The following is a 23,930-nucleotide window of genomic DNA, read 5'->3' as shown; positions in this document are numbered from 1 at the left end:
ATAAAAAGCACATTATCTTATACAAAAATACAAGTTCAAGTTTCACAAAAACCCAATTCAAAATCAAGCAAATACACAATTGAATTAGTGTCCCCTATAACATCTTGAATTTTGAGCCTAGAACTCAGGAATATGCTATAATTTAATAAGCTACTAAACCCAAGTAATCAAGAGTCTTTTAAAAATAATAAAGAAATGAAAAATTAGGAACTGACATGCTTGTCCTTGGGGTCAAATTAATTCTTCCAAAATTATCATTATTTACTCTCTCATTCCAAAAATTCCCAAAATTACCCCAAAAAAATAATAATAATAAAAGTAAAAATAAAAAATAAAAAAATTCTCTCAATATATATTTTATTTAAATTAGTTTTATGATAAATGGAGAGTAGTAATTTAGTGAAATTATGTTAATAGCTTACCGAGAAAGTCTAGAGTTCGAATTCTCATCAAGCAATAGGATAATTTCATATTATTTTAATTTTTAAAAATTACCAAAAATGTCCTTGTCTTTTCTGTTATAACAGCGAAATTTTGGCCCTTTTCCGTTGTTTTCCCAATGGTTCTTATTTTAGATTTTTAATCCTTTTCCTGTGCCAAAAAGAGAGCTGTAGCGTTCATTTCTTCTTTCTCTCCACCGCCATTACCCTCCTCTGGTTCTTCATCATCAATCCACTCCTCTAGCTCTTCTTGTCGATTCCCTTTTGCTCGTTGTCAACCCATGCCTCTTCACTGCTGCTGGTTCGTCCGTCGCTGGTGTCCAGGTTTGCCGTGGACTCACCGTTGACGAGGTCGGAGTCACGAGTTCGTCGTTCCCCTGTTCTTTGTTTCACCATCGATTCCTTCTTCTCCCTTCCTCGTTGGCATCATTTAGGTGCTGGTGAGTGAAGCTCGTCCTTCGTCCTCCTCCTTTGTGCAACAGCATCTCTTTCCTCTTCCACCACTGAGTTATGTCGGGCTCCCTCTCCCCTGTACAGCTCCTGCAAATCTTCTCCCTTCTTGCTGTGCTGTCTATGATTAAGGTGAGAAGCATTAAGATCTTCTTTCTGATAATCTTGTGTGCGTGAGTGCGTGAATTATTAGTTGAAGTTGTCTTCTTCTTCTTCTTTTTTTTTGTCCCCTCTTGTGCTGCTTCTGTCCGTGTGATGAAAGAAGGAAGAAATTTAAATTGAATTGGAAATAATTTTCTGCACTTGTGAGTGTGGACTGTCGTTGCTGTGCGTTAGAGTGTGGTTTGCTCTGTGTGTCCGTGAAATTACCGAATTTTAGCGTGTTTTCTGTTGCTGCCGTGCTGTCATAGGGAAGAGACAGTTCAAATATTGAGCTGCTAATTTATCTTAAAGTTTGAGAATGATATACTCATGGATTATAATTTTTGACTTGAATTAATTATTTAGATCGGGTGATGTTGAAGAATTTGTTAGGATGAAGTTGAAAAAGAATAGCTTAAATATAAAATTTAAATATTGGTGCTTATAAGATGTTTGTTGAAATGTTTGCTAGAAGATGTTGCAAAGGTGATCAGAAAATAATAATAATAATAATAATGTGACTATTTGAATCCTTGGATAGTTTGTTGATAAATATGTCTTTACATACAAGTTATAAATTTAAACTATTCATTGAAATCGTGTAGCACTTAAAAAGAAATTGTCAAACTATATGATGATTAAAATTTTTGTTAAGTTTCGAATAAGAATTAAATTAATGGTTAAGGTTGACTATTATTAAGTATTGTTGATCTACTTGATAGAAGTTGTTGGAGGGTTTAGTGAGAGTTTTAGGGGTTAATGAAAAATTTAAAAAATTATTGAAGAATTTGAATGTTAATTTTACTTGTTTATATTAAGAAGAAAATTCATAATGATAAGAGGATTGTTGAATTATGTGTTAGATTATTTAGAGAATCACTGAAGTAAGTGAGAACTTAAGGAAGTCAAGTTTTAGAATTCTTGAAGAGTCTCCTGTGAATAGGTGGCATTCCGAATATATTTTAGTAAAGTGTTTATAAACATTTCTTTATTTAAATATTATTATTGTTTTATAAATTGTTTATATATTCTTGTTAATCCTATTTTCATATCAATGGTATTATTTCTCATAAGTAGTTTAATTATTTAATTCTATATTGATATAAAATTTTTATTGCAATGATTTGTATATGGAGGAAATGATGATAATTTTGGGCAACAAAAAATGATAGTTGAATAATATTTGAAAGTGAAAATTTTGAAACTATTTTTTTCTTCATATACACTTGATTTTAATGAAAGGGACTAAGTTCAAACCGCTAAATGCTAACGACAGTTCCGTTGGTCTTTGGTGCGCCATGATACACCTAACTAGTATAGTGCTTATGGGAGGTGCTAGTCCCGTGCGCAGGCCAACACACATGGAACAGAGGGATGATTATTCGTGAGCATTGTACTCATGCTTATTCGTGGGTCTCATGCCTGTACTTGACTCGTGACTCTAGCTGCATTTGTTTTATGGCTTTTAACCGTGTTTGATTGGTTACTTACTCTTATGAACTATGTGTTCACGCTTGGTTAGTTACCCTCATGGATTGTATGTCCACACTTGTTATTCATTCTGATAAAGCTCTCCTAAATCTAAACTTAAAATTCATTATTTTTATATTATTTGTTTAAAAGCATCTATTTAGTCATACTGTTGCTTGAAATTTTTATATTCTATGAACATTATAAATTTTGATAAATTGTTTTATCTTATTAACATTGTTCAAATTTATGATTGTATCATCTTAAAAACTTGTTATTTATGATTATTAGTTTAAGTCTATGGTCTATTATTTCAAAATTTTAAAATTAAATTTATTCATTAAGGTCTTCATATATTTATATACACATACATAATTGAAACGCTAGTCATCGGTAATTTTTTTAGTCTCAGATAGTGTAACTGACTCTATGCCTTCAGCGGATTATTGAGACGCCTTTTGCCTTTTTGGAAAAGAAAAGTCATATTGTGATTATTGTTTTGGTAAAATTATGTATTGTATTTTATAATCATAACTTAGTACTCCATATACACCATAAGTAGGTCATAGGTTTATTTTGTTATTATGTAAATTGCTGGAATAGAGCAAGTCTACTTGCTGGTCTTGTTAATAGGCACAATTGTTGTTGTGAAATTTGGGAGGTTTGAAATATGGGGGAGATTTTGCTAAAATTTTTGCAAAACACTTGAGACTTTATGAGTTTTATTATTATATATAACTTACATATATCAATATTTTAACATAATTTTTGGTTATTAAGACTTATGGAATATGAATTTTTCTCATATTCCATACCGATCATACCTTTAGTTTTGGGGTGTGACAATGACATTGCCAACTAGGATTTTATTTTGTTGTCACTTTCACTACTTGCATGGTTAAATGCTAATTTTTGTTATATTTTGTGCTCAAGTTGTCCTATGCGATATTAATATTACGATTAGGGTCAAAATATAAATGTAAGTGTGCAGGTGTCTTGTGATATTTTAGTTATAATTGGAAAATGAATTATGCATGCTTAAAAGGATTTAATGTGAATATGACCTTGTCTTTATATGTGCTGAAAATGGGACTAGTTGGATAGGTCAACTTGTGAGTTATGAATATTGTTAAGGTATTATGTATTGCACAAGTTGTCTGGGTTTGTTTTGAGTATGGTTTAAAGGTTGTAGTGACCTAATGACATATGGCTGTGAGTTTGAATACTTTAGTTGTGAAAATTTTTGAAAAAGGATGTGTTTTGGTTCCAAAAGTCCAAATTTGTGATGTGAATGATTTTAGTCATGAAACTTATGTCATTAGTTTAATTTTGAAATGAGTTTTTTTATAGATACCTAGATAATTTAGATATGACATTAAACAAAGAAATGGGGCTCATCAAAAGTTAGTTCTTAGAGCTTGTCTTGACAATAGAGGTTTGTTGTCTTGATCCTTGTGCTATTTCATGGTACATGGTGCCTTCATCGCAATATGTGGCATAGAGATGTGGGAAGTTCTTTATGTCGAAAGCTATAACAATTGGCACCCTAGCCACAATGCAGAACATAAGGGGATCTTCTTGGTTTTCTTGATCTATTGTGATGAGTTGCTCAATCTTGAAATTCATGATTTTTTATAGGCCTTTAGAAAATAGTGTTTTTAATCTTTGATGCTTCTGAAAGCTTAAATTCTTTGATGTGAGAGCTGCATACTCTGGTTTGATTTATAAGTTATGGTTTGGATTGAAAATTCATATTTTCCTTGATCTTATTGATTTTAAAGGATTATTTGATACTTCTATACTATAGTAGTATTTAGTTGGATAAGTCCAATTCCTTCTACTATGATAGATGCTCATAAAATTGGTTTTTACTATCTAATTACCATGATAGACTCCTTGCTACCATGGTGTGTTTATAATTTGGATATTTTGAATAATAAACCTTACTTTTAGGCTTTTTTTTAACTATAGTATTAAATAAATATAGAAGATTTATTTCTTTTCTACCATGATAGAACATTTTCTATCATGGTAGTGTATTTCATCAACTTAAAAAGACGAGTGAAATTTTTTATAACCATAATAGTCTTGTAATTCTAGTTAGTTCCTTTTCTACTATGGTTAATCTTTAATTGACAAGGTGAAACCTTTCTATCGTGGTAATCATTAGATATGGGAATGATCTATTTTACCATGATAAAGTATGATTTAATTCGGTTAACGAAGTTGGACATTACCACTTTGGTATGCTAAAGGAGGAAGTGAATACTTAGAGGATGCAAGACTGATAGGAAGAGCACAAGTGGATTTTGTCACTTCTTAGCAGCTTACTTGTGTCTTGGAAAAGTAAGAAGCAAAACTCAGTCTCTTTGTCAAATGCTGAGGCAAAGTACATTGTTGCTATACTTGGTTATGCTCAAATTCTTCAGATGAAGCAACAACTGAAGGACTTTAGGGTCAAACTCATGGAAATTATCATCAAGTATGACAACACAAGTAAAACATACTTAACAAAGAATCTTGTTCAACTTTAAAGAACCAAGAACATTGACATACTCCATCACTTCATTAGAAATCACATTCAAAATAAAAACATGTTGGTGAAGTTCATTCCAATGAATTTTCAGTTGACAAATATTTTCACAAAGCCATTAGGAGTTGAACAATTTATTTATATAAGAAGAGATTGGGTTTGGTAAATCTCAAATGAATTGTAAGTTTTTCTATCGTAATTTTAAGTTATGATAATTTAAGATTGTTACTGACTTAAACTCCATAATGTCTTTAAAGTTTTTTGTAAGTCGGGTTAAGAGTTTTCTAAAGCTAACTGGTAATTTTGAAATTTAGAGGATGAATTTTGAAAGTAACAAGTCAGTCTCAAAACTCATGTGTGTATAAAAAGATATCTAGCCTATTTTAAAAGGAAATTGAGTTCTTGAAAGTGCTAAAGGAAGAGAAACAACACTTTTGAATTTAGGTTGTCAATTTCAAAAGTTTAATGTCTTGAAAAATTTTCAATGAAGAATGACTTTTAATTTGAAAGTTAGGGAACATTTTTGAATGTCGTGGTGGAATGTCAAGTTCAATATCAAAGATGTCTTCCAAGTTTTGAAAGTACAGCCTAAAGAGAATTCTAAAGACAAAAAAACTTTTGAAAGTCATTAGACAAAGTAATGAAAGAAAATTAGAGCATTCATCATCTAAAGTCCTCTCCCAATATTTGAAAGTCTGGATGCTGAATTCAGCCAAGGTACAAATTTCAAAAGTCCTCTCCCATTTTTAAAATTTCATATATAAGATATTATTTAAATTATTTTTATATCTATCTAATTTAATCATAGTCATTGATTTTATTTCTAAATACATTTATTTTGAAACTATCACGAAGGCCTTTGATTTTTTATAATGTTCCACTCATCAGTTTCAAAACACCTTGAAAACTTTCGAAACCTAGCTACATATTCTCTCAAATCGTTCTCCTTGTACATTCCTTCATTCCTAAATCCATCTTATACACTAATTACCCTTGCCTGTGTCATCAAAACCCTTCATTCAAATCATCATCAAGTTTTAAGAATTTTGATTGTCTCTATCTCTTGAGCTCAACAATGGCCATAACCAATAATATAGAGAAGAGCTTAAAACAATAAGGAATTTCAAAAGAGGACTTTGAGAAGTTTGAAGAATTAGTCAATCAACCTAAAAGGAACACACCTTCCAAGTAAGAAATAAAGAGCAAAGACACAGTCATTGAAAAGGCCAAGAAAATTGCAAGAGAGAGGAAGAAGAAAGAAGGGAATCAAAAGTAAGTGAAATTCAAGTTCTAGCTTTCAATCCTCAACATCATGCCTCCTCTACCTCTTGGAGACTCTTCTCTCCCAAAAACTTTTGCATATTCCAATTTGGACCTTGTTGGGTCTAGTGCTCAGAGAAGTTCAAATGAAGAAAAAAAGAGTGCTTAGGTTAGTCAAAAATCAATGATTTTTTAGACAACAAGCAAAGGCTCTAATGATGTGTCTATACACACCACCTCCACTTCATCTACCGAGAAGACATTCAAATAGCCTCTTACCCAAAATAATAAACCTGTTCTTAACTTACAATCAAAAAGCACTTCAATGAGTAAGGCACCTTAAGTGCAACTTGAGAAGAAGAGAAAGCCTAATGTTGCTATAAAGGGGAAGCAAATTTTAGTGCAAGATGAGAGCACCCTTGAGTATGCAACTGGAAAGTTGGAAGAATATGTGGATCAAGCTCAATAGTTCAAAGTAGGGAAGAAGGACTTAGTTAGGTGTTGGTATGTTTCTCTACTAACACTTGTTGAGCATGGTTATGATTTGATAGAGTATCTTAAGGATTATGAAGCTTTTCTCTCCATCAACATGCTTGTATTGCTTCCTATGTAAAGGCATTTTATAGTAGGATGGAAATGTTTGAGAAAGAAGAAAATAAGAAAAAAGAATTTGAATTTTTTTTTGAAGTTTACCTTTTCTTCAAGGAAAATGAAAAAGAAAATTTTATGTTTTATAAAATATAATAAAATGAAAAAAAAATTCATAAAAAAGGAAAACTTCATAAAAGCTTATAGATCAGAGAATTTGCTTCCTTAGTCATTTAGGATATTTTTTCTATAGTATTAATGTTTCCCTTAAATGTCCTTTTCTTTTATCATCCCTACCCCAACTAATTAAATGAATTTCATTAAAAATATATATCCTCACAATAAGGATTATTAGAGGGAGTATTTTTTTTTTGTGATTTAAATGGGCCACGAGGATTAAAAATGGGGAACTAGTTTAACATATATTGAATACAAACTCTTGATCTTTGAAATGTCACTAGCGAGTGCTTGCAAAATGAGTGGTAAAGAGAAAGAGAGTGAGGGTGAGCACAGGTTCTCAATGGGTTTGGTTAAAAATTAGGAAAGGGAGGTTATAGAAGGCCTTTCCAAGCAAGATAAGGACATCATAGTGAAGAACACTTGGAAGAGAGATAAGGATGTAGATATGCAAGACCAAAGGGTAGAAGAAGAAATATTTAGAGGCCATATGGGAAAAAGGATGAGAAAGACAATACTATTGGACAATCGTAATAGTAGAATGAGAAGAATGATGCTTGGGGTGCATTGAGCCAAAGATAGGAAAAGAACTCAAGTTTCAAGGAAGTTTTATGATCACAAATCTCTTATAAGGAGAAGTTGGCTAAGACAGAGAGTAAGAGTTTTGACCAAGATTTGAAGAAGCTAATAAAGGAATGGTTGTTGGAGGGGAAGACTATGACTCTAAAACTAACGAAGGAACAACAGAACATGATGGACAGTTTGCCACAAATAAGCATGTCGAACGAGCAAGCAAAGCAACTTTATTTGCCCTAGAAAAATGCTCTTCTTTTTTATGGTGCTAGGGAAAGAAGTGATTTTGAAAGTGATGCAAGAGAAACTTGAATAGATCTTGAAGACTACTAAGTTTGAGTTCATTGACCTACCAAATAACTACTTCTCCTTTAGGGTTGATGACTAATTTTTGTACCAAAGCCTCTTGTTTGAAGGCCCCTGGATTGTAGAGGTATATTATCTAGGCTTACAAAGATAGAGCCCCAATTTTAATTCTTATAATAACATTATAAGGAAACTTGCTATATGGATGAGAATTCTCACTTTACTTATGCACTGTTACATTGTCAAGTTTATGATGGAACTAGGTAACAATGGGAAAGGCTATCAAGGTGGACATGAACACCTTAGTTCATTGCAAGAATTGAGGAACAACTCTTAAGAGAGGCTACTATGCCAAAGTCAGTGTGGAAATAGATTTAGATAAAAGATTACAATCTAGGTTTGTTATTAGGAATTGTATTTATAGGGTTGAATATAAAGGCTTAGATGTTATATGCTTTAATTATGGTAAATATGGTCATTGTAAGGAGGAATGCCCCCTCTTATCTGAATCATCATTGAAACAGAAGCAATCTAAACCTATGGAAACTTTATTGACAATAAAAGAAAAAAATAAATACATGGTCACTGTTGGTAAGTGATCCCATGATTTTGATTGATGAAGATTTGGGTGGTTGGATCCAAGCTAAGCATACTTTTCTTCAAAAACTATTTTAGGAAGACGTGAGAGGCAAGCAATAGGGAAAACAATACATGAACACTAAGTCAAATCCACAAGGTCAACCATTAGAGTCTAATTCAAGGCTCGACCTTTTGTCAGAAGAGAAAGTAGAAGTTGACACGATAAAGGAAAAAGTTAGTAATAGTATAAAAAAGAAGAATTTACATAAGAAAAAAATGGCAACTTTGAAAGGAGGAGGAAAGAGGAAAGAGGAAAGGGTGCCTAATCAGAATAGGGTGTTCCATACATGTCACTATAGAAGATCATTACAAAAGGAAATCCTATGAAAAAGAGAAAAATGAAAGTTATGAGGAAGGAAGGGGATGGCTATGCACATGTGTCAGAAGGTATGTAAAGTAAAGTAGTGATGAAAGGTTTGAGGAAGAAGGAGGCTACTATAGTGGGCCAAGAAGGAGATTGTAAGGTGGAATCCTAAAATATTACTCATGATTCAAGCCTAAGCATGTTTGAATCGAGAATAAAAGAAGTAATGAATAGAGGAATTAAAACAAAAAAAAAATCTAGGCCCAAGGTGACTTCACCACTTTTAAAAAGGAAAATTTCAACAAGGGCCCATAATATGGTAATTAGGTCAATTAAAAGGATGGTTTCATTTGAACAGGGTTGAATAGAATTAAAACAAGATGTGGGTGAAGTAGAAATAACTACAATCTTAGATCAAGAAGTCATATCAAAACTTCTACATCCAATCCCAACTCCAACCCATTCCTAGTAACTACACAAGGATTTGTTTCCCCAAGACCTCTAAGAACTTCAAATAAGGAAACCAAGAAGGGTATGCATTGGAGACTTTGGATCAATGGTGTGAAACACAAGATGATATAAGAAAGGAATTTGGATTGGATGAAGGGGGTGAGGTGCTTCACCCCTTTAGTTATTTGGATATTACTCTTTTGCCTCCCCTTGAATTAGTTATGAATTTAATAACTTGGAATTATAAAGATGCAGTGTTAAAAGTTTTTGCTAAAATATTGAAGGATTTACTTAGAGGAAAGAACATTAATCATGTCTTCCTTTTTGAAACTCATATTGCTAGGGCAAAAGCTGATCACGTGTGCTGGAAGTTGGGATTCAATAATTAGATTTGATTAGAAGCCACAAGATATTCAAGAGGGATATGGTTCTTGGGGAATGATGAGTATTTTTTAGTAAATTATAGCTTCTCATCTACTGATCAATTTATTCGTCTAATTATCTCTAATCTTAAATTAGGAAAAAAATTTCAGTTACAGGGGTATATGTAAAAGCTAATGCTTTAGCTCATAAATCCATATAGGAGGATCTAGTACTTATCAGCCAAAGAGTTGTGGGTGCTTGGATAATGTTAGGTGATTTTAATTCTTAATTGACGTCTAGTGATAAACATGGTGGATCTGGACCTCATTTTCCTTTTATGTTCAGTTTCAATGAATATATGCAGAAGGCATGTTTACATTTTGTCAAATTTATTAGTGAGAGCTTTATGTAGGAAAAAAACCTCCTTAAAGAAAGAATAGACTATCCAACATCTTTTCTTGTACTCTTGTTCATCACTTACAAAAATTTAGTTCGGATAATAGGCCTTTAATGTTATGTACTGATTGGCCAAGCTCTCAATCTAGAGGAGCTAATCTATTTCACTGTTAGGTTGCATGGTTACTTGAGGAAGGTTTTAATGATGTTGTGAAAAGTGCATGGTCATCTAGGATTTGGAATGAAAAAGTCTAGTCCTTCACAAATAAAGCCTCTGAATGGAATAAGCATAAAGTGGGAAGTGTTCCTTATAGAAAGAAAATAATTATGAACAACTTAAAGGGGGTGGATAGAGCTAAAGGTGGTTAAGGTAGTTTGTTTTTAATGCAAATGGAACAGGATTTATGAAAGAACTACAATAAGCTTCTGACATAGGAGCTCCTATAGTACTAAAAATCCAGATGTAATTGGCTTAGATAGGGGGATAAGAACACAATTTTTTTTCATACTTTCACTTTAGCCTGTAGACAAAGAAATAGCATCAAGGGTCTTAAGAATGACCAAAGGGACTGGATTTTTGACCAAGAAGAGTTAAAGGACTTAGTGGTAAATTATTACAAAGCACTTTTCACTGGTTGCCTAGAATCCTGTTAGAAGCTATGTACCAAAACCTCTTTCACCAACTTAGTGATGCTAAGAAGGATGAATTACATAGTGAGGTTAGCTATGAAGCAATCAATATAGCTGCCTTTGATTTATAAGCTTTCAAGGCACAAAGGTCCAAATGGTATACAAGCTTTCTTTTACCAAGATTTTTGGCACATCATTAGTAAGGATGTTTGTTCTCTAGTGAATATTATTTTTATTAATCCTTCTTGTGTTGAGGACCTTAATTCCACCCATATTGTACTTATTTCAGAGATTGAGTCCCTTGAAATGATGAAGGATGTCCGATCAATATCTTTTTGTAATGTTAGTTATAAAATTATTTCTAAAGTCTTGAGCAATAGACTAAAGAATAGCATGGATAAACTGGTTGGAAGACATCAACATAGCTGTATTGCTGGAAGACAGATTAGTGATAATATTATCCTTACTCAAGAAGTAATCCATACTATAAAGCTAACAAGGAAGAGGAAAGGAATGATGGCAATGAATGTAGACCTTGAGAAAACTTATGATTGAAGGGAGTGGGATTTCATTAGTGGTACCCTGAAAGCATATTGGGATTTCCTCAAACCTCAAAAATGTCTTCATGGCTTGTGTACAAAGCTCTTCTCTTCAAGTGCTATGGAATAGGAACCCATCTATTAGCTTTAAACTGACAAGAGAAATTGGCAAGGGGATCCTATCTTTCCTTATCTGCTCACCTTGTGTATGGAAAGATTAAGTCATACTATTAAGGATATGGTGGAAGATCAAGAGTGGTGTCCTATTTAACTTGTGAGAGGGGACTTTACTCTCTTATTTATTCTTTATGGATGATTTAATTCTATTTAGAGAAGCTACTTCTGCATAAGTAGAAATCATTTTAGCTTACCTTGATCATTTTTGTGAAGCTTCGAGTCAAAAAGTGAACAAATCCAAACCCAAGGTTTGCTTCTCTAAGACTATTCATTTCTTGAGGGCTGATGAGCTTAGTAGTAAAATAAGTGTGAGGCAAACTAGAGATTTTGGGAAATATTTAAGGATCCCTCTCATTCATAAGAGAGCTTCTCACCATCTGTTTACCCTTTTGTTGGAAAATTCCTAAAGTAAGTTGTCTAGCTAGAGAGGTCAATTTTTGAAGTTAGCTAGAAGAACTACTTTGATCAAATAGTGTTATCAGCTTTACTAGCTTATCATATGAAAACTATGATCCTTCATAAAGTCAAAGCTTTCTTTGGGGAAGAGAAAATGACAATAGGAACATTCACCTTGTTTCTTGGGATAATATTACAAAAGATAAGAAGGATGGTAGGTTGGGGATCAAAGTTTTGAGAAGATAGAATGAGGCTTTTGTTATGAAATTGTGTTGGAATTGAATTTGTAATGAAGAAGCTGCATGGATGAAAGTCTTGAGGAGCAAGTATAATTATGGTAGCTATAGTATGCATCAAGTAAAGAAGAAAAAGAATTTATCATTCACTTGGAGAGGGATTTATGAAGTTTGGGATCATTTCAAAGAAGGCATGGGAAAGAAAGTGGGGAATGGAAATACTACTAGTTTCTGGTTTGAGAATTAGTCTATGTTGAATGTTCCACTTATTGAGCTTATGGTGAGAAGGGAAAGACTTATGGAAAAAAAAAAAAGAAGGTGTCTAATTATGTTGATGTAGACAGGTAGTAAGATCAACAAAAACTACATAGGTGGTTTAAGCCAAATTCAATTAATTACCTAACTCATGCTCCCTGAACTTGTGAGGAGAGAGAAGATGATATACACTTTTGGAAACCTTCCACCGATAGACGTTTTACTATTAAATATGCCTATTCTTTTCTAGATGCATGTGCTCAAAGAAATGCAGACAATATATGATAATAATTTGGAGACTACCTATAGTGAAAAAAGTAAAATCTTTCATGTGGCTACTTGTGCATGGGAGAGTTCATACTTATGAACTGAGAGTTAAAAGAGGGTTGACAGTCAACAGTAGTTGACCTTTTGATTGTAAGAATCTAAAAGACTCTATGCATTGACTATGGGACCATAAAAATGTCCTAGATAGATGTAAGCAAGTGGTTCGTGAAGACTGCTGGAATGAGCATACTATGTATATAGGGGTTAAGTAGATCAAATGGAATTTAAAACATGAGATAGGTAAGTAGTCCATAAAGAAGGTTAACTAGGTCACTTTATTCAGTTATATATGTTGGGATATATAGGTAGATAGATGTAAGCGTGTCTTTGAGGAGGAGGTACCATAGGAACATTATTTTGCAATTTCCACACTCTTCAAAGCGTGCTTTGATTTAGACTTCATTAGAATGGCACCCTTTCTCTCTTATACCACCAACCTCTTAAGGGGGGCCTTTAAGGGAATAAATGATGCGTTTAAAATTGAAATGTATGGTTCTGTTTTGGATAATGGTAGTAGTGGATGTGGTGGAGTTTTTTGGGATGCATAAGGTAACTAGATCTTTGGCTTTAGTGTGAAGTTGATAAATGTCCCTCCTACAATTGATGAGCTAATAGCTATTATTTTTGTGATTGTATTGAAGTTGTGTCGTTTGTTACTTAAGGTTGTGAGGAGTTATATCCATTTAAGGATATTGTGGATGATGCTTGATTTTTGTAGCATAAGGTATGGAGTTTGACTATCTAGTACTTTAGTAGGGACTCCAATCCCTATGCCAGCTCTTTCGCTAAAACGTTTCATAGTTTAAGAGTTAATTTTTATACCTTTGATCACCCCTACCTCTTGGACAAGAGGAGGTGGGTGATGAAAGTGATCATTTAATTAGGTGCTAGTTACATTTAATTAGGTGCTAGTTACTGTTGTAATCTCTTGAGTTGTGAATGCATTTTAAGTCCTAAAAGAAAAAAAGTGGGCTACTAGGCAAGGCCCAATTACATAAATATTTCAATGATGTGGAGAACCAAATTTTGAATGGAAGTTATTATATTTAGTATTTGATAGTATCTCAAATAGAATCACTTTCAATAAAAAACACTTATGTAATTACTTTTAATAAAAGAACACTTATGCAATATAGTAAGAAGTATTTACTTTTTTGGGTGTCTTTTTCACCATATGTGAATTAAAAAAATAAAAGAAAATAAGGAATCTATAGTTTGCGTGTGATCTTAAGCATTTGAATCAAATTTCAGGATTTATATTTTTAAATAAAAATATGAAAATATAAAACAAGTCAATAAAATTTAGTCCATTTAAAAATATGATTAATTAAATGGTCCAAATTATTAATTATAAGCACCAATCTCGCTCATTTTGAGAGAGGGAGATGTGTGGAGGATCAAGTGTTTCTATGATGCAACTCTAATTATTTCAAGTCTTTTCCTGATCACACAATGGTTCGCAATAATTAATGTGGCAGTAATCCTTTTTTAAAACTAAGGTGAATTTGACGTCAGCTATGAAGTTACATGACAGTAAAATATCACTTGTGGTAATTTGATGTTTTCTTTTCTTAAGAAAAAATAAATGATAAATTTACTTTTAAAATATAAGTTCAAGAATATCTGATATCTTAAATTTATTTTGTATGCAATATTCTCTTTTAATTTTAAAAAATAGTATAATATTTTTCTTATCATTAACAACTATTAATTTTGACTGTTAGTTAACTAAAAAATTATAAAAAAGGACCTCAAAAATTATAGAAAAAAAATCAGCAAAATTTTTCTTTCCTTAACCCTTTTCTGTAACTTTTTAGGTCCTTTTATGTAATTATTTTGATTCTTTTTTATAATTTTTAAGATTATTTTTATAATATTTTAGTCAACTAACTAACACAGTCAAAATTAATTTTTGTTACTGATAATAATGATATTGTATCATTTTTAAAAGTTAAAAGAAAATATTATATTAAAAATAAGTTTAGGGTCTTAAGCATGAAATTATTATTTAAAAGGAAAGGGGGGAGGGAGAAGCTGGACTTTCACGGAAGGGAACCAATCAAACAATTAAATATTAAATATTATTATTAATAACCACTAGTACCGACTGGAAATAAAGGTGGGAAACAATTGAACCAAAAAGAAAAATAAAACCTCAAACACTATGAAATAAAACCCTCGAAACACAAGAAAGGAAATTAAAGAAGGACCGCCAAACCTGGTTATTGAAAAGCTCGATCATTAATTAATTAAGCCTAAACCCTTACATCTAATAATAAATCTTCTAAATATAAAGATAGTTCCTCTTAATTATACTACTAGCTAGCTAGAAATTAAATCATAATAATCAATCAAAGAGAAATGGCTACATTTCCTACAACCTTGAAAGTGTCATCATTGTCGTCATTTATATCATCATCATCATCTCCATGATCTGTGCATTCTTCATGAGCTGAGCCTCTCCTTCTGGGTTTGATGATGATGATGATGATTGAGTGCATTTGATCGATGATGAGTCAGATAACACATCGTTGTTATTGTTGGCCTCAGAGGATTTTAATAATACGAACATGAAAATCAAGACTCCAATAAGGCCAAACACAACCATTCTTCTGGATATCACGACCATGATGGCTAGCTAATTTCTTAGCTTTAATTTCCCTTTAAGGATCGTCTTTACGAAGAGCAGGTTTTAGAGTATTGAAGATGACAAAGAAGGATATATATATATAAGTAGTCATTTAAGGCAAGCGTTGTTCTGAATTAACGATATTTATAAGGAGAATACTTGGCTGTGCTTATTGTTTGTGTTGGAACTGGTCTCATGGTAGGAGCACTATAAAAAGAAATTAGGTTTGCTATTGAGACGAGAGAAATATGGGAATTCCAAAAGAATCTTTGAAGGGAAATTAAATAAAGTTAATTATTATTATAAATTCAATAATGCTAATATAAATACGCGAATTCTTATTTTAATCAATCATACAATTATTTAGTATTCCTCCCATACCAAATTATAAAGATAATTTTGAAAATATTTTGTTGCCCAAAAATATAAGCAATTTCATAAAAATAAGGTTTCATTAATGATTTTTTTTAATATTACTCTTTAAGTGGAGAGAGAATTGAAATGATTATAGTGTAATGTAATAATTAAGTGTGTAAATTTAAATAATGGGTATTTTTAAAATTTTATATTTTTATTTTGAAAGGTAAATTTGTAAAGTGTCATTATTAAACTATATTAGTATACATAATTTTATCTTAAATTATCTTATGGAGGAGTCGTACGATACAAACTAATTATGTATCATGGCATTGAGGGACTTGTAGAATGAGAGTTAATGACAAATTATGAAACTGAAAATTCCAAAATTATTATGAATATTGACACAAATTAACCTTTCAAAAATATTACTCTTCTTTTTCTTTTAATAAGTATCACGTCTATTTGGACCATATAAGCTTTGGACCTTAGAATTGAGGTCAACTTTTTCCCTTGTATTTTCACCGAGGAACCATTCTTAAAATTTTGATTAATTTTAGAGAAAATTCCTACTATTATTAAAAGAAGATTAAGGATCATTTAAAAAAATTATTCACATACAAGAATCGATTGGATTATTGTTAAAATTTGAATGTGATTTATTTTTTTTAAAATGAGACTTGTTATTAATTTTTATATGTGAATAATTTATTTAAGTGATCATTGCATGTAATTCTCCCATTATTTAAAACATCCATGCTATTCTTAGAATTTTCACCTAAATCTTGGGCCCAACAAGATGTAAAATTTGGACATCGAGTCATTCAAATATTTGAGTCAGGCCCAACTTAAAAAGCTTTATATAAAATATGAAAATAATTACATTCATCAACAAGAAAAATATAATTATCATCATTCAAATTCTCTTATAAAACTAATGTTAGGATCAAAAGTAATGTTTTTGAAAATTATATATATAATATATCCATTATGTTTTTATATAAAGTTAAACAAATCAATCTAAAATTTTGAAACAAATTTAAAAAATTGAAATAATAAAAATGAGCATGCACAAAAATTATATTACAAGAAAAATAGTACTATGAATCAATTATATTTTTAAAAAAAATTAAAAAAAATTCAGAAAACATTCAAGTTATAGCAAGATTACCAAACCAACCGTGTATCATATTTAAATGTTGTTGACTTGGATTTATTGCCGGCTATTAGTTCTAATTTGTACATTTGATTGAGCCTCATTCATAATAGAAATTAGAAATGGGTGAACTCAACTCATATGGATGTAGGCCCTAAAATTTGGTTTTCAAAATTTTATCCAAAATTTAAGATCCAACTCTTATTCAAAGGATTCAGGATTGAGCCCGTAGTTATATTTTTAAAAAATAAAATAAAATAAAATTCAACATTATAAATTTATAATTTAATTAAAATATTATAAAATTCAACATAAAATAAATCAAGGTCTCAAATAATTTTTAAAAAATAAATAAAAGATTTAAAAGTTTAAATTTAAGATGAAGACAAAAATCTTCATCAATCCAAATTAAAATCCTCCTCCTCCTCATCTATAAATAAAATAATGTAAAAAAAAAAATCACATTCCAAGCTTGTAGGACAAGAAACCAAGAAGAACAACAATCAGACTACCAAGACCAAAAATAAAATTACATGAATGCAAGATTTAAGGACAACTAGAGAATCAATCGAGACTAAGTTACCAAAAGCAAATTGGGATGGTGGAGGCAAACTTGAAGGCTAAAGCTGAGAGGAGTCGAGATTCGAGAATCAAAGGCGACCCTACCAAGATCGACAGGCCAGATCTCCGTGATGCTGCTAAGATCAAGAGGCTAAGAATCAAAGGCGACATTGCCAAGATCAAAATATTAGATCGAGAGGAGGGAGGAGAGTACTATGATGGCAAGGCATAATGCTAATTCGAGAGGAGCGACCACCGGCGAAGTCGAGATTGATTCAATAAGAGGGAGGAGACCATCGCATAACGCTGGCAAGAGTGAGAGAACAAAGTCAAGAAGCCTAGATGAAGAGAGTCAGATGAATGAAAGAGGGAGGAGAGTCAGGCAATTAAGTGAGAGAAGTCTCAAGTTTTAGTTCAAAGCAGAGTTGGATGGAATCGGTTTCAGTGCTCATCTCATGCGCTCAGCACCAAAACACTGCCGTTTGGCAGTGTTTTTTTTTTTCTTTTTTAAACCACAAATTTATTATAATATAATAAATAAATATTATAAAATTATTATTTTAATATTTAATAAACAAATAAATATTAAGATGTCAAAATTAAATATGAACAGATTAACTCATTAAAATTTAACTTGAATAGTTTATATATAAATTTCGATCTAAATAGTTTAAAACTGTATTGAAAAAATTAAAATTATAAATATAAATATTTTTTTATTTTATTGATTTTGCATAGTTGTTTATCTATGAGAGATGATATCATTTAAGGCATAATCAGGTATTAAATATAGGTACTTTTCTTAATAGAAATTCAAACATTGATTTATTACATGTAAGAAACTGGCTCATTTTGCCAGACTCGACTCTTATTTTAAATTGTTCAGATCATTTTTTATTTTTTTAGTACAGTTCTCAATGTTCAAACCAAAATTTTTATTTAAACTATTTAGGTTCAATTTTAACATTTTAATATTTATTAGTTTATTAAATATTAAAATAATAATTTTATAATAATTATTTATTATTATAATAAATTTGTGGTTTAAAAAAAAAAAAGAAAAAAAAACTGCCAAACAGCAGTGTTTTGGTGCTGAGCACCACGGTGCTCATCCTAAGATGAGCACCAAAATCGAGTCCAGAGTCGGATGGTGCATTTTGAGAGATTGTTTAGGTGGGAAAAAAAATGTAAAATGAGCTTTGACAGGTTGTCCATTTTTCAAGGCTTATAAAAGACTGGTCTTCAAAACCGGTTACCCTAAAAAAATATTAATTTTCAAGCCAAACTCTTGTGAAAATTAACTTAAATGGGCAACTTATTAAACCTAGCCCTTATTCTTGACTTTATTTATGCTTGTAACATCTTAACTTTCATTGGGTTAAATGATAAATTAACCTCTAAATTACAGATCTTGAAATATCTAAAATCTTAAACTTATTTTTTATTTTTAACTTTTAAAAATAATGTAATGCAGTCTGACCTTTACTATTAACAAAAGCTAATTTTAATTATTGATTGATCAAAAAATGACATAATTGAACATAAAAAAATTATAAAAAATGACCAAAAAAATTTAAAGGTAATTTAGATATTTAACCCAAAGTTTAAATAAACATAATAAAATTTCACAAAAGAAATTCTTTTCAAAACAGAAGTAATTTTTTCATTTAAAAAAGTTAAACAAATATTCCCATAGACTTCATAATATACATAGATATATTGGTATTAATTTACTTAACCATGTTGTTATGTACAAAGTATCCGTAATGCTATCGCAATTGTTGTAACAGAGTGCATACGAGAGCACAAAGAGCATACTAGGATCTACTTAACTTCACAACTTCGGTGAAAGAGGACTTCACCAGATTTCATGTATGAAGAGAAAATATTGAGGAAGAACTGGGAGCTCTTCACCAGCAAACTATATTCTTAAAAAAAGAAAAACTCAGTATCTAAATCTAGACTCTGCCTACAGGGGATAGTGGTGGGATAGGGGTATACTTTATAGGTTCTTTCTCTAGGAGTCCATCATTGTTCCTTGTAGAGGCTTCATGCATCTTATTCATTGCTAGGGCAATTTCTTTCTGGCAAGTTAGAACAGAAACTGAAATGAAGAATGCCTGCAAATGAGTGATCGATGAACTGAAGTCCACCTTGGAGAATCCATCTTTCAATGGCATCAAAGTGAAAAGGGGTTTGTTTTGTTCTGCTCCTTCCTGGAAGTTAGACAAAGTTGACAAGTCAATGGGTTATAATATTTAGGATTAAAGGATATTTTTGCCCCTCAGCTATTTGCTAAAGAGCATATGATATCTTAAACTTTCATATCGTACACCCATCAACTTTTGACGACAGGATATCTGGTGCAACATTTTCAAATATTGAAAGAAAAAACTGCAATACATGTAAGTTCAGAATATCAAACACTCATGGGCAAATAATTGAGGGCAAAAATACACTTTAATCCTAATATTTATTGTTGTGCACAATCACAACCCTTGGCACAGAAAGATTAGAGCCATACCTCAACAAAAAGTTGGAAATGCTCTGGGTGAGATTTTGAACTTCTTGTGATAATTGATCTCTCCTTGTGGTTGGAAAGGACAAGCAGTTTGCAACCAATGTCCCAACCCCCACAATCACACAATCCTCCTGTTTTCCATCGATAGATCAATGGAGAGGGTTCTCCTTTGTTTGGTGAACCATGTATACCACCTGGCAATATGACTGTAGTTCTACTGGAGACATCATTTTCTCCTGAGCTGCGTAAGCATCCATCTTCTGCCAAGCACTTTTGGCACTCATTCTTCAGAAAATTATTGTCATTTTCTGCTCCTTGGCTGAAATTTCCACAAGGGATCTCAACAACAACTGCTGCAAGCTCCTGACTCGGTATGAACTTAGGTGTTATTTGATCTTTCTGGCCGATTTCATCACTCAATAGAACAAATTCTTTGACAAAACAGTGCGTCTTAGAGCTCTTATTGCCAGGTTTAGTGAATTTATTGCTGAAAGACTTCATCTGACCAACAACATTGGAGACATAATGACGATTTTTATCTTTGCTTCCGTGATTCATCCATCCACCAGTCTTCTTAATTTCATCAACAAGATAGAATGTAAAACAACAACCTGAATCATCCTTCTCCGGTAAATCTGATTTTTTTAGGGTAGCAGCAAGAATCTTTCTTTCATTGTTGAGCACAAATTTGAATATGGGGATTCCATTTTTCATTGTAAGATGCAAAAGGGCTTGAATTGAGTAGCCCTCGCTCTTTTCAACATGAGATAATGATTCCTTGACACTGTTTGTCTTGAAGTTAATTCGATCCAAGGTTCCTTTAATTATTGGACTGCTTTCAGACGAATGCTGCATCTCTGTTGCCTTATGCTTCAATATAGGGTCTAATAACCTTCGCAGGGAGCCGGACCTGGTTCTGCTATGACTACGCGCCTTCTCCTTCCTTGAATTATCCAAACAATCCGAAGATTCAGAAGTCACCGGACCAGACTTTACGCTGACATATGTGGAGCTAAACTGTGGTAGAGAGGACCCCTCTTTGAAACTAAAACTTCTTCCAATCCGTCCTAAGCTGAAGCTAAACCGACGATTGGGTGATGGATTCCTTCCTCTCTGAGCTGTCTGCTCAGCGATTTCTTGATCCCCTGATTTATTTGAGTTATTAAAAACAGAATGATTTATGAGCTTATCATCTAATGCATTCTTTTCACCTTGTCCACCTTCAGATTTCAAGTTAAACGTCTTCTTGGACCCAATTGTAGAATGACTACTATTCTGATCAACATTACTTCTGTGTTGCACGAGATTTGTTATTGGCGCTCGCTCAACCACCGAGGGCAATGGACATGAGTGTGGAATTTCAGAATTCACATATTCAGAGTAAACATCATCAATAAGGGAAACATTTGGCGGTCTACCTTGACTTGATTCTCTGAAGTTCTCATCAAAGGACATTCTTGGTTGGTGAACAGGATAACATGATTGGAGAATTTCTTGTGGGTGAGGAAGCCCAATATTACTTGGCTTGTTACAGCATGGTGTGTGACCCATATTGATGTCTGACTCTGAAGACTGCTCTACCACTTTCTTTACTTCACTATTGCAAGCACTCATTTTTTTCTTAGGATGGAATGAGAGCCCTTCACCTTTTGGTTTTAATGATGCAAGTCCCAAGCTAGGAGCAGACTCACGAATTTTGTCATTATTCTTGAGGCCATATTCTTGCAATCGCTCCAAGTTCTTGTCAGCTCCAAGATTCATGTTTCTATTGGGAATTTGAGAGGTCCCTTGGTGTCGCAAGTTCAATTGAACGTTTCCCGTTTGTGAACTTATTTTATCCGAGCGTTTCCCCTTCTTTTCAAACGATATCTCTAAGTGACTTGTGCTGAAGGACTCAAATGTTGAGGGTGTGACTCTTTGCCCATCTCTAATGCTCTCAACTTCAGCTTTAGAGCAGTGAGATTGTTTGACATACTGAAATGATTGTTTGGAATTTTCCGGAAAGACTTCATTATAAGATGCCTTAATACCCAGAGATAGGAAACCCCGTTGATTAGCAAGTTTGCCATTACGACCAGCACTTACAGATGATTTAGGAGCCATTCTTGAGGGCGATTCTCTGACACTGAATGATGTGAAATTGGTACCAAATGCCGGGATATTCATATTTTTGTGCTTCCATTTTTCAAGCCGCGTCCAATCTAGAACTCCAACATTTAAAGCCTTTCCTTGAACGTTTTCTCCTCCATCATTGCGCCGGAGATAACCTGGTAAATTTGTCATGTGCTTGACTAGCTCATCCTTCCTCCCTGCATTTCTCTTCACACTCTCATGGTCGTGACTCTTCCTATCTGCAACCTGCTGTGCTTTGTAATTGAGATCACTAGATATGGTAGAACCAACACCATTCTTGGATTTCAACTTATCCTCCCTAGTTGTCTTTGAGCTGCTTTGTTGCTTTGAACTGATCTTTTTCAACTCTAAAATGAATCCCATTTCCTCAATGGCATGGCACTAACTCAGGCTTTTCAGTTCGGAACTTCATTCAAAAGTTGCTCCTTAGGAGTTTGTATCATGCTCCAGTCATAATCTGTCTGCAAAATTCAAGATTTCAAAAATCGAAAACATGGTGGGACTTGTATAGTTCAATAAATGAGAATCAGGCTCGACCAAAAAATAATAATAATAATAATAAGGATTTTAATAGCATTTATACACAATTTAAAGCAAAAATTCGACTGCCCTGATGAAATGAATTTCAGAATGCAACGATGGTATAAGTGGAATAAGCAAAAAAATGCCACACCTGAATTTAAATGCATGTTTCCAGTTATTATCAGAAGCATAAATAGTTTCGAGTGCTTAATATGGAGACAATAGTCTATAGCCATTATCAATTTAGCAATCTTATGTAGACATTATCAATATTTGAGGACCCAAAAGAGGAAACTGCATTCTTATGTCTCTAAACGTATTCTTATGTCTCTAAACGTAGTTTTAATCGTTAACGTAAGCATAGCAACCTGATTCTGACATTTTCTTGGAAAAGCTCATAGAGAAAGCCGTGTGAAAAGATTATTATTGACGAAAAGGAAATAAGAAAATCTGTACTGCTAATAAAGAATGTATGAATGAACGAACGAAGTGATAAATCCCTCCTTGACTGCTCCTTACTCCTGATGAAGAGTGAAGAGAATATTTAATTGAATTAGTTTTAACCGATGCAACAACTTGACGATGATATGCTAGACAAGATATATAAGCTAAACAAAAACTGATCGAAAATTGAAATAAAACCAAATCTAGCATCATGTAATTATAAAGACCAAGCTCTGCTATGTTGATGATAAGGCTGAAATAAAATTAAAAAAAATAAGTTTAATATAATATAATATGCTACACCAGATAAAATAAGAGCAATTAATTCAGATGAAGCCTTCACTTCCTCCTTCCTCCATTTTCACCGAAAGAACAGATGAAAATTAAAAGGCAACAAAAAAATTCACAGAAACAGATAGTGATCGAGAATGTACCATTCGACACTATCTCCAGTCTCTTTGGAACCAAGAACAGAGGTCGGCGGTCAGACACCAGTGGTCGATCCAGAGAAAGATCTGAGGTGAAAAGAAAATATAAGTTAAAAAAACGAAAAATGAATGTAGATTACAAGCGAAGCAAGGAACATTGTTTGGGAAAATCAATGAAAATGTCGTTGATGTAATCAATAATTTCCTTGCACTTCATACATTTATGTCTCTTGTTCTTTCCTTTCCACGAAAAAGAAGAAAATCATGGCCTGAGCGAGAGCGGGGTTAAGTAAAGTGAGAAAGAGAGTGAATGAAAGAGAGTGAAAACGAATCTTCAAACGGTGAAAAGAAGGGAGGGGGATTGGTGGAGGGGAATCTGTGGGTCCCACAGTGAAGACTTCTTTCATTGTCACGGATCCCGGGGCCTAGAGCCTCCTCCAAATGCCATCCTATTGCCAGATTTGGTTTCTCTTTGTCTCTTCTATTCGTTTTCTCCTCACTTTTTACCGGGTTCTTGGATTCATTTTTA

The 23,930-nt window shown here is 32.6% G+C and overlaps 1 protein-coding gene and 1 long non-coding RNA gene across 3 annotated transcripts; one reads left to right on the top strand and one right to left on the bottom strand.

The window, feature by feature from the left end:
- Nucleotides 1-621: 621 nt before the first annotated feature.
- LOC129319000 (uncharacterized) lies at nucleotides 622-2,637 on the top strand. The gene is made up of 2 exons (XR_008595389.1): nucleotides 622-1,022; nucleotides 2,308-2,637. It is a non-coding gene; the product is annotated as an uncharacterized LOC129319000 (long non-coding RNA).
- A 16,403-nt stretch (nucleotides 2,638-19,040) lies between these two features.
- LOC129317077 (uncharacterized) lies at nucleotides 19,041-23,697 on the bottom strand. Of its 2 annotated transcripts, XM_054961415.1 has the most exons (4): nucleotides 23,621-23,697; nucleotides 23,408-23,488; nucleotides 19,878-22,468; nucleotides 19,041-19,569 (listed from the first exon to the last, which is right to left on the bottom strand). In XM_054961415.1, the coding sequence occupies exons 3-4, from the start codon at nucleotides 22,368-22,370 to the stop codon at nucleotides 19,312-19,314; spliced, it is 2,751 nt and encodes a 916-aa protein (XP_054817390.1). In that variant the 5' UTR covers nucleotides 22,371-22,468; nucleotides 23,408-23,488; nucleotides 23,621-23,697; the 3' UTR covers nucleotides 19,041-19,311. The 2 variants fall into 2 exon arrangements, with proteins under 2 accessions (XP_054817390.1, XP_054817389.1); XM_054961414.1 differs by lacking the exon at nucleotides 23,621-23,697 and having other exon boundaries at nucleotides 23,408-23,601.
- Nucleotides 23,698-23,930: the final 233 nt, after the last annotated feature.

Source organism: Prosopis cineraria, unplaced genomic scaffold (assembly GCF_029017545.1).
Source record: "Prosopis cineraria cultivar Desert tree isolate PC_DT_omini unplaced genomic scaffold, ASM2901754v1 PC8, whole genome shotgun sequence".
Classification (NCBI taxonomy): domain Eukaryota; kingdom Viridiplantae; phylum Streptophyta; class Magnoliopsida; order Fabales; family Fabaceae; genus Prosopis; species Prosopis cineraria.
Note: the sequence above shows the minus strand (reverse complement) of the source record. Positions and strands in the feature narration are given on the sequence as shown.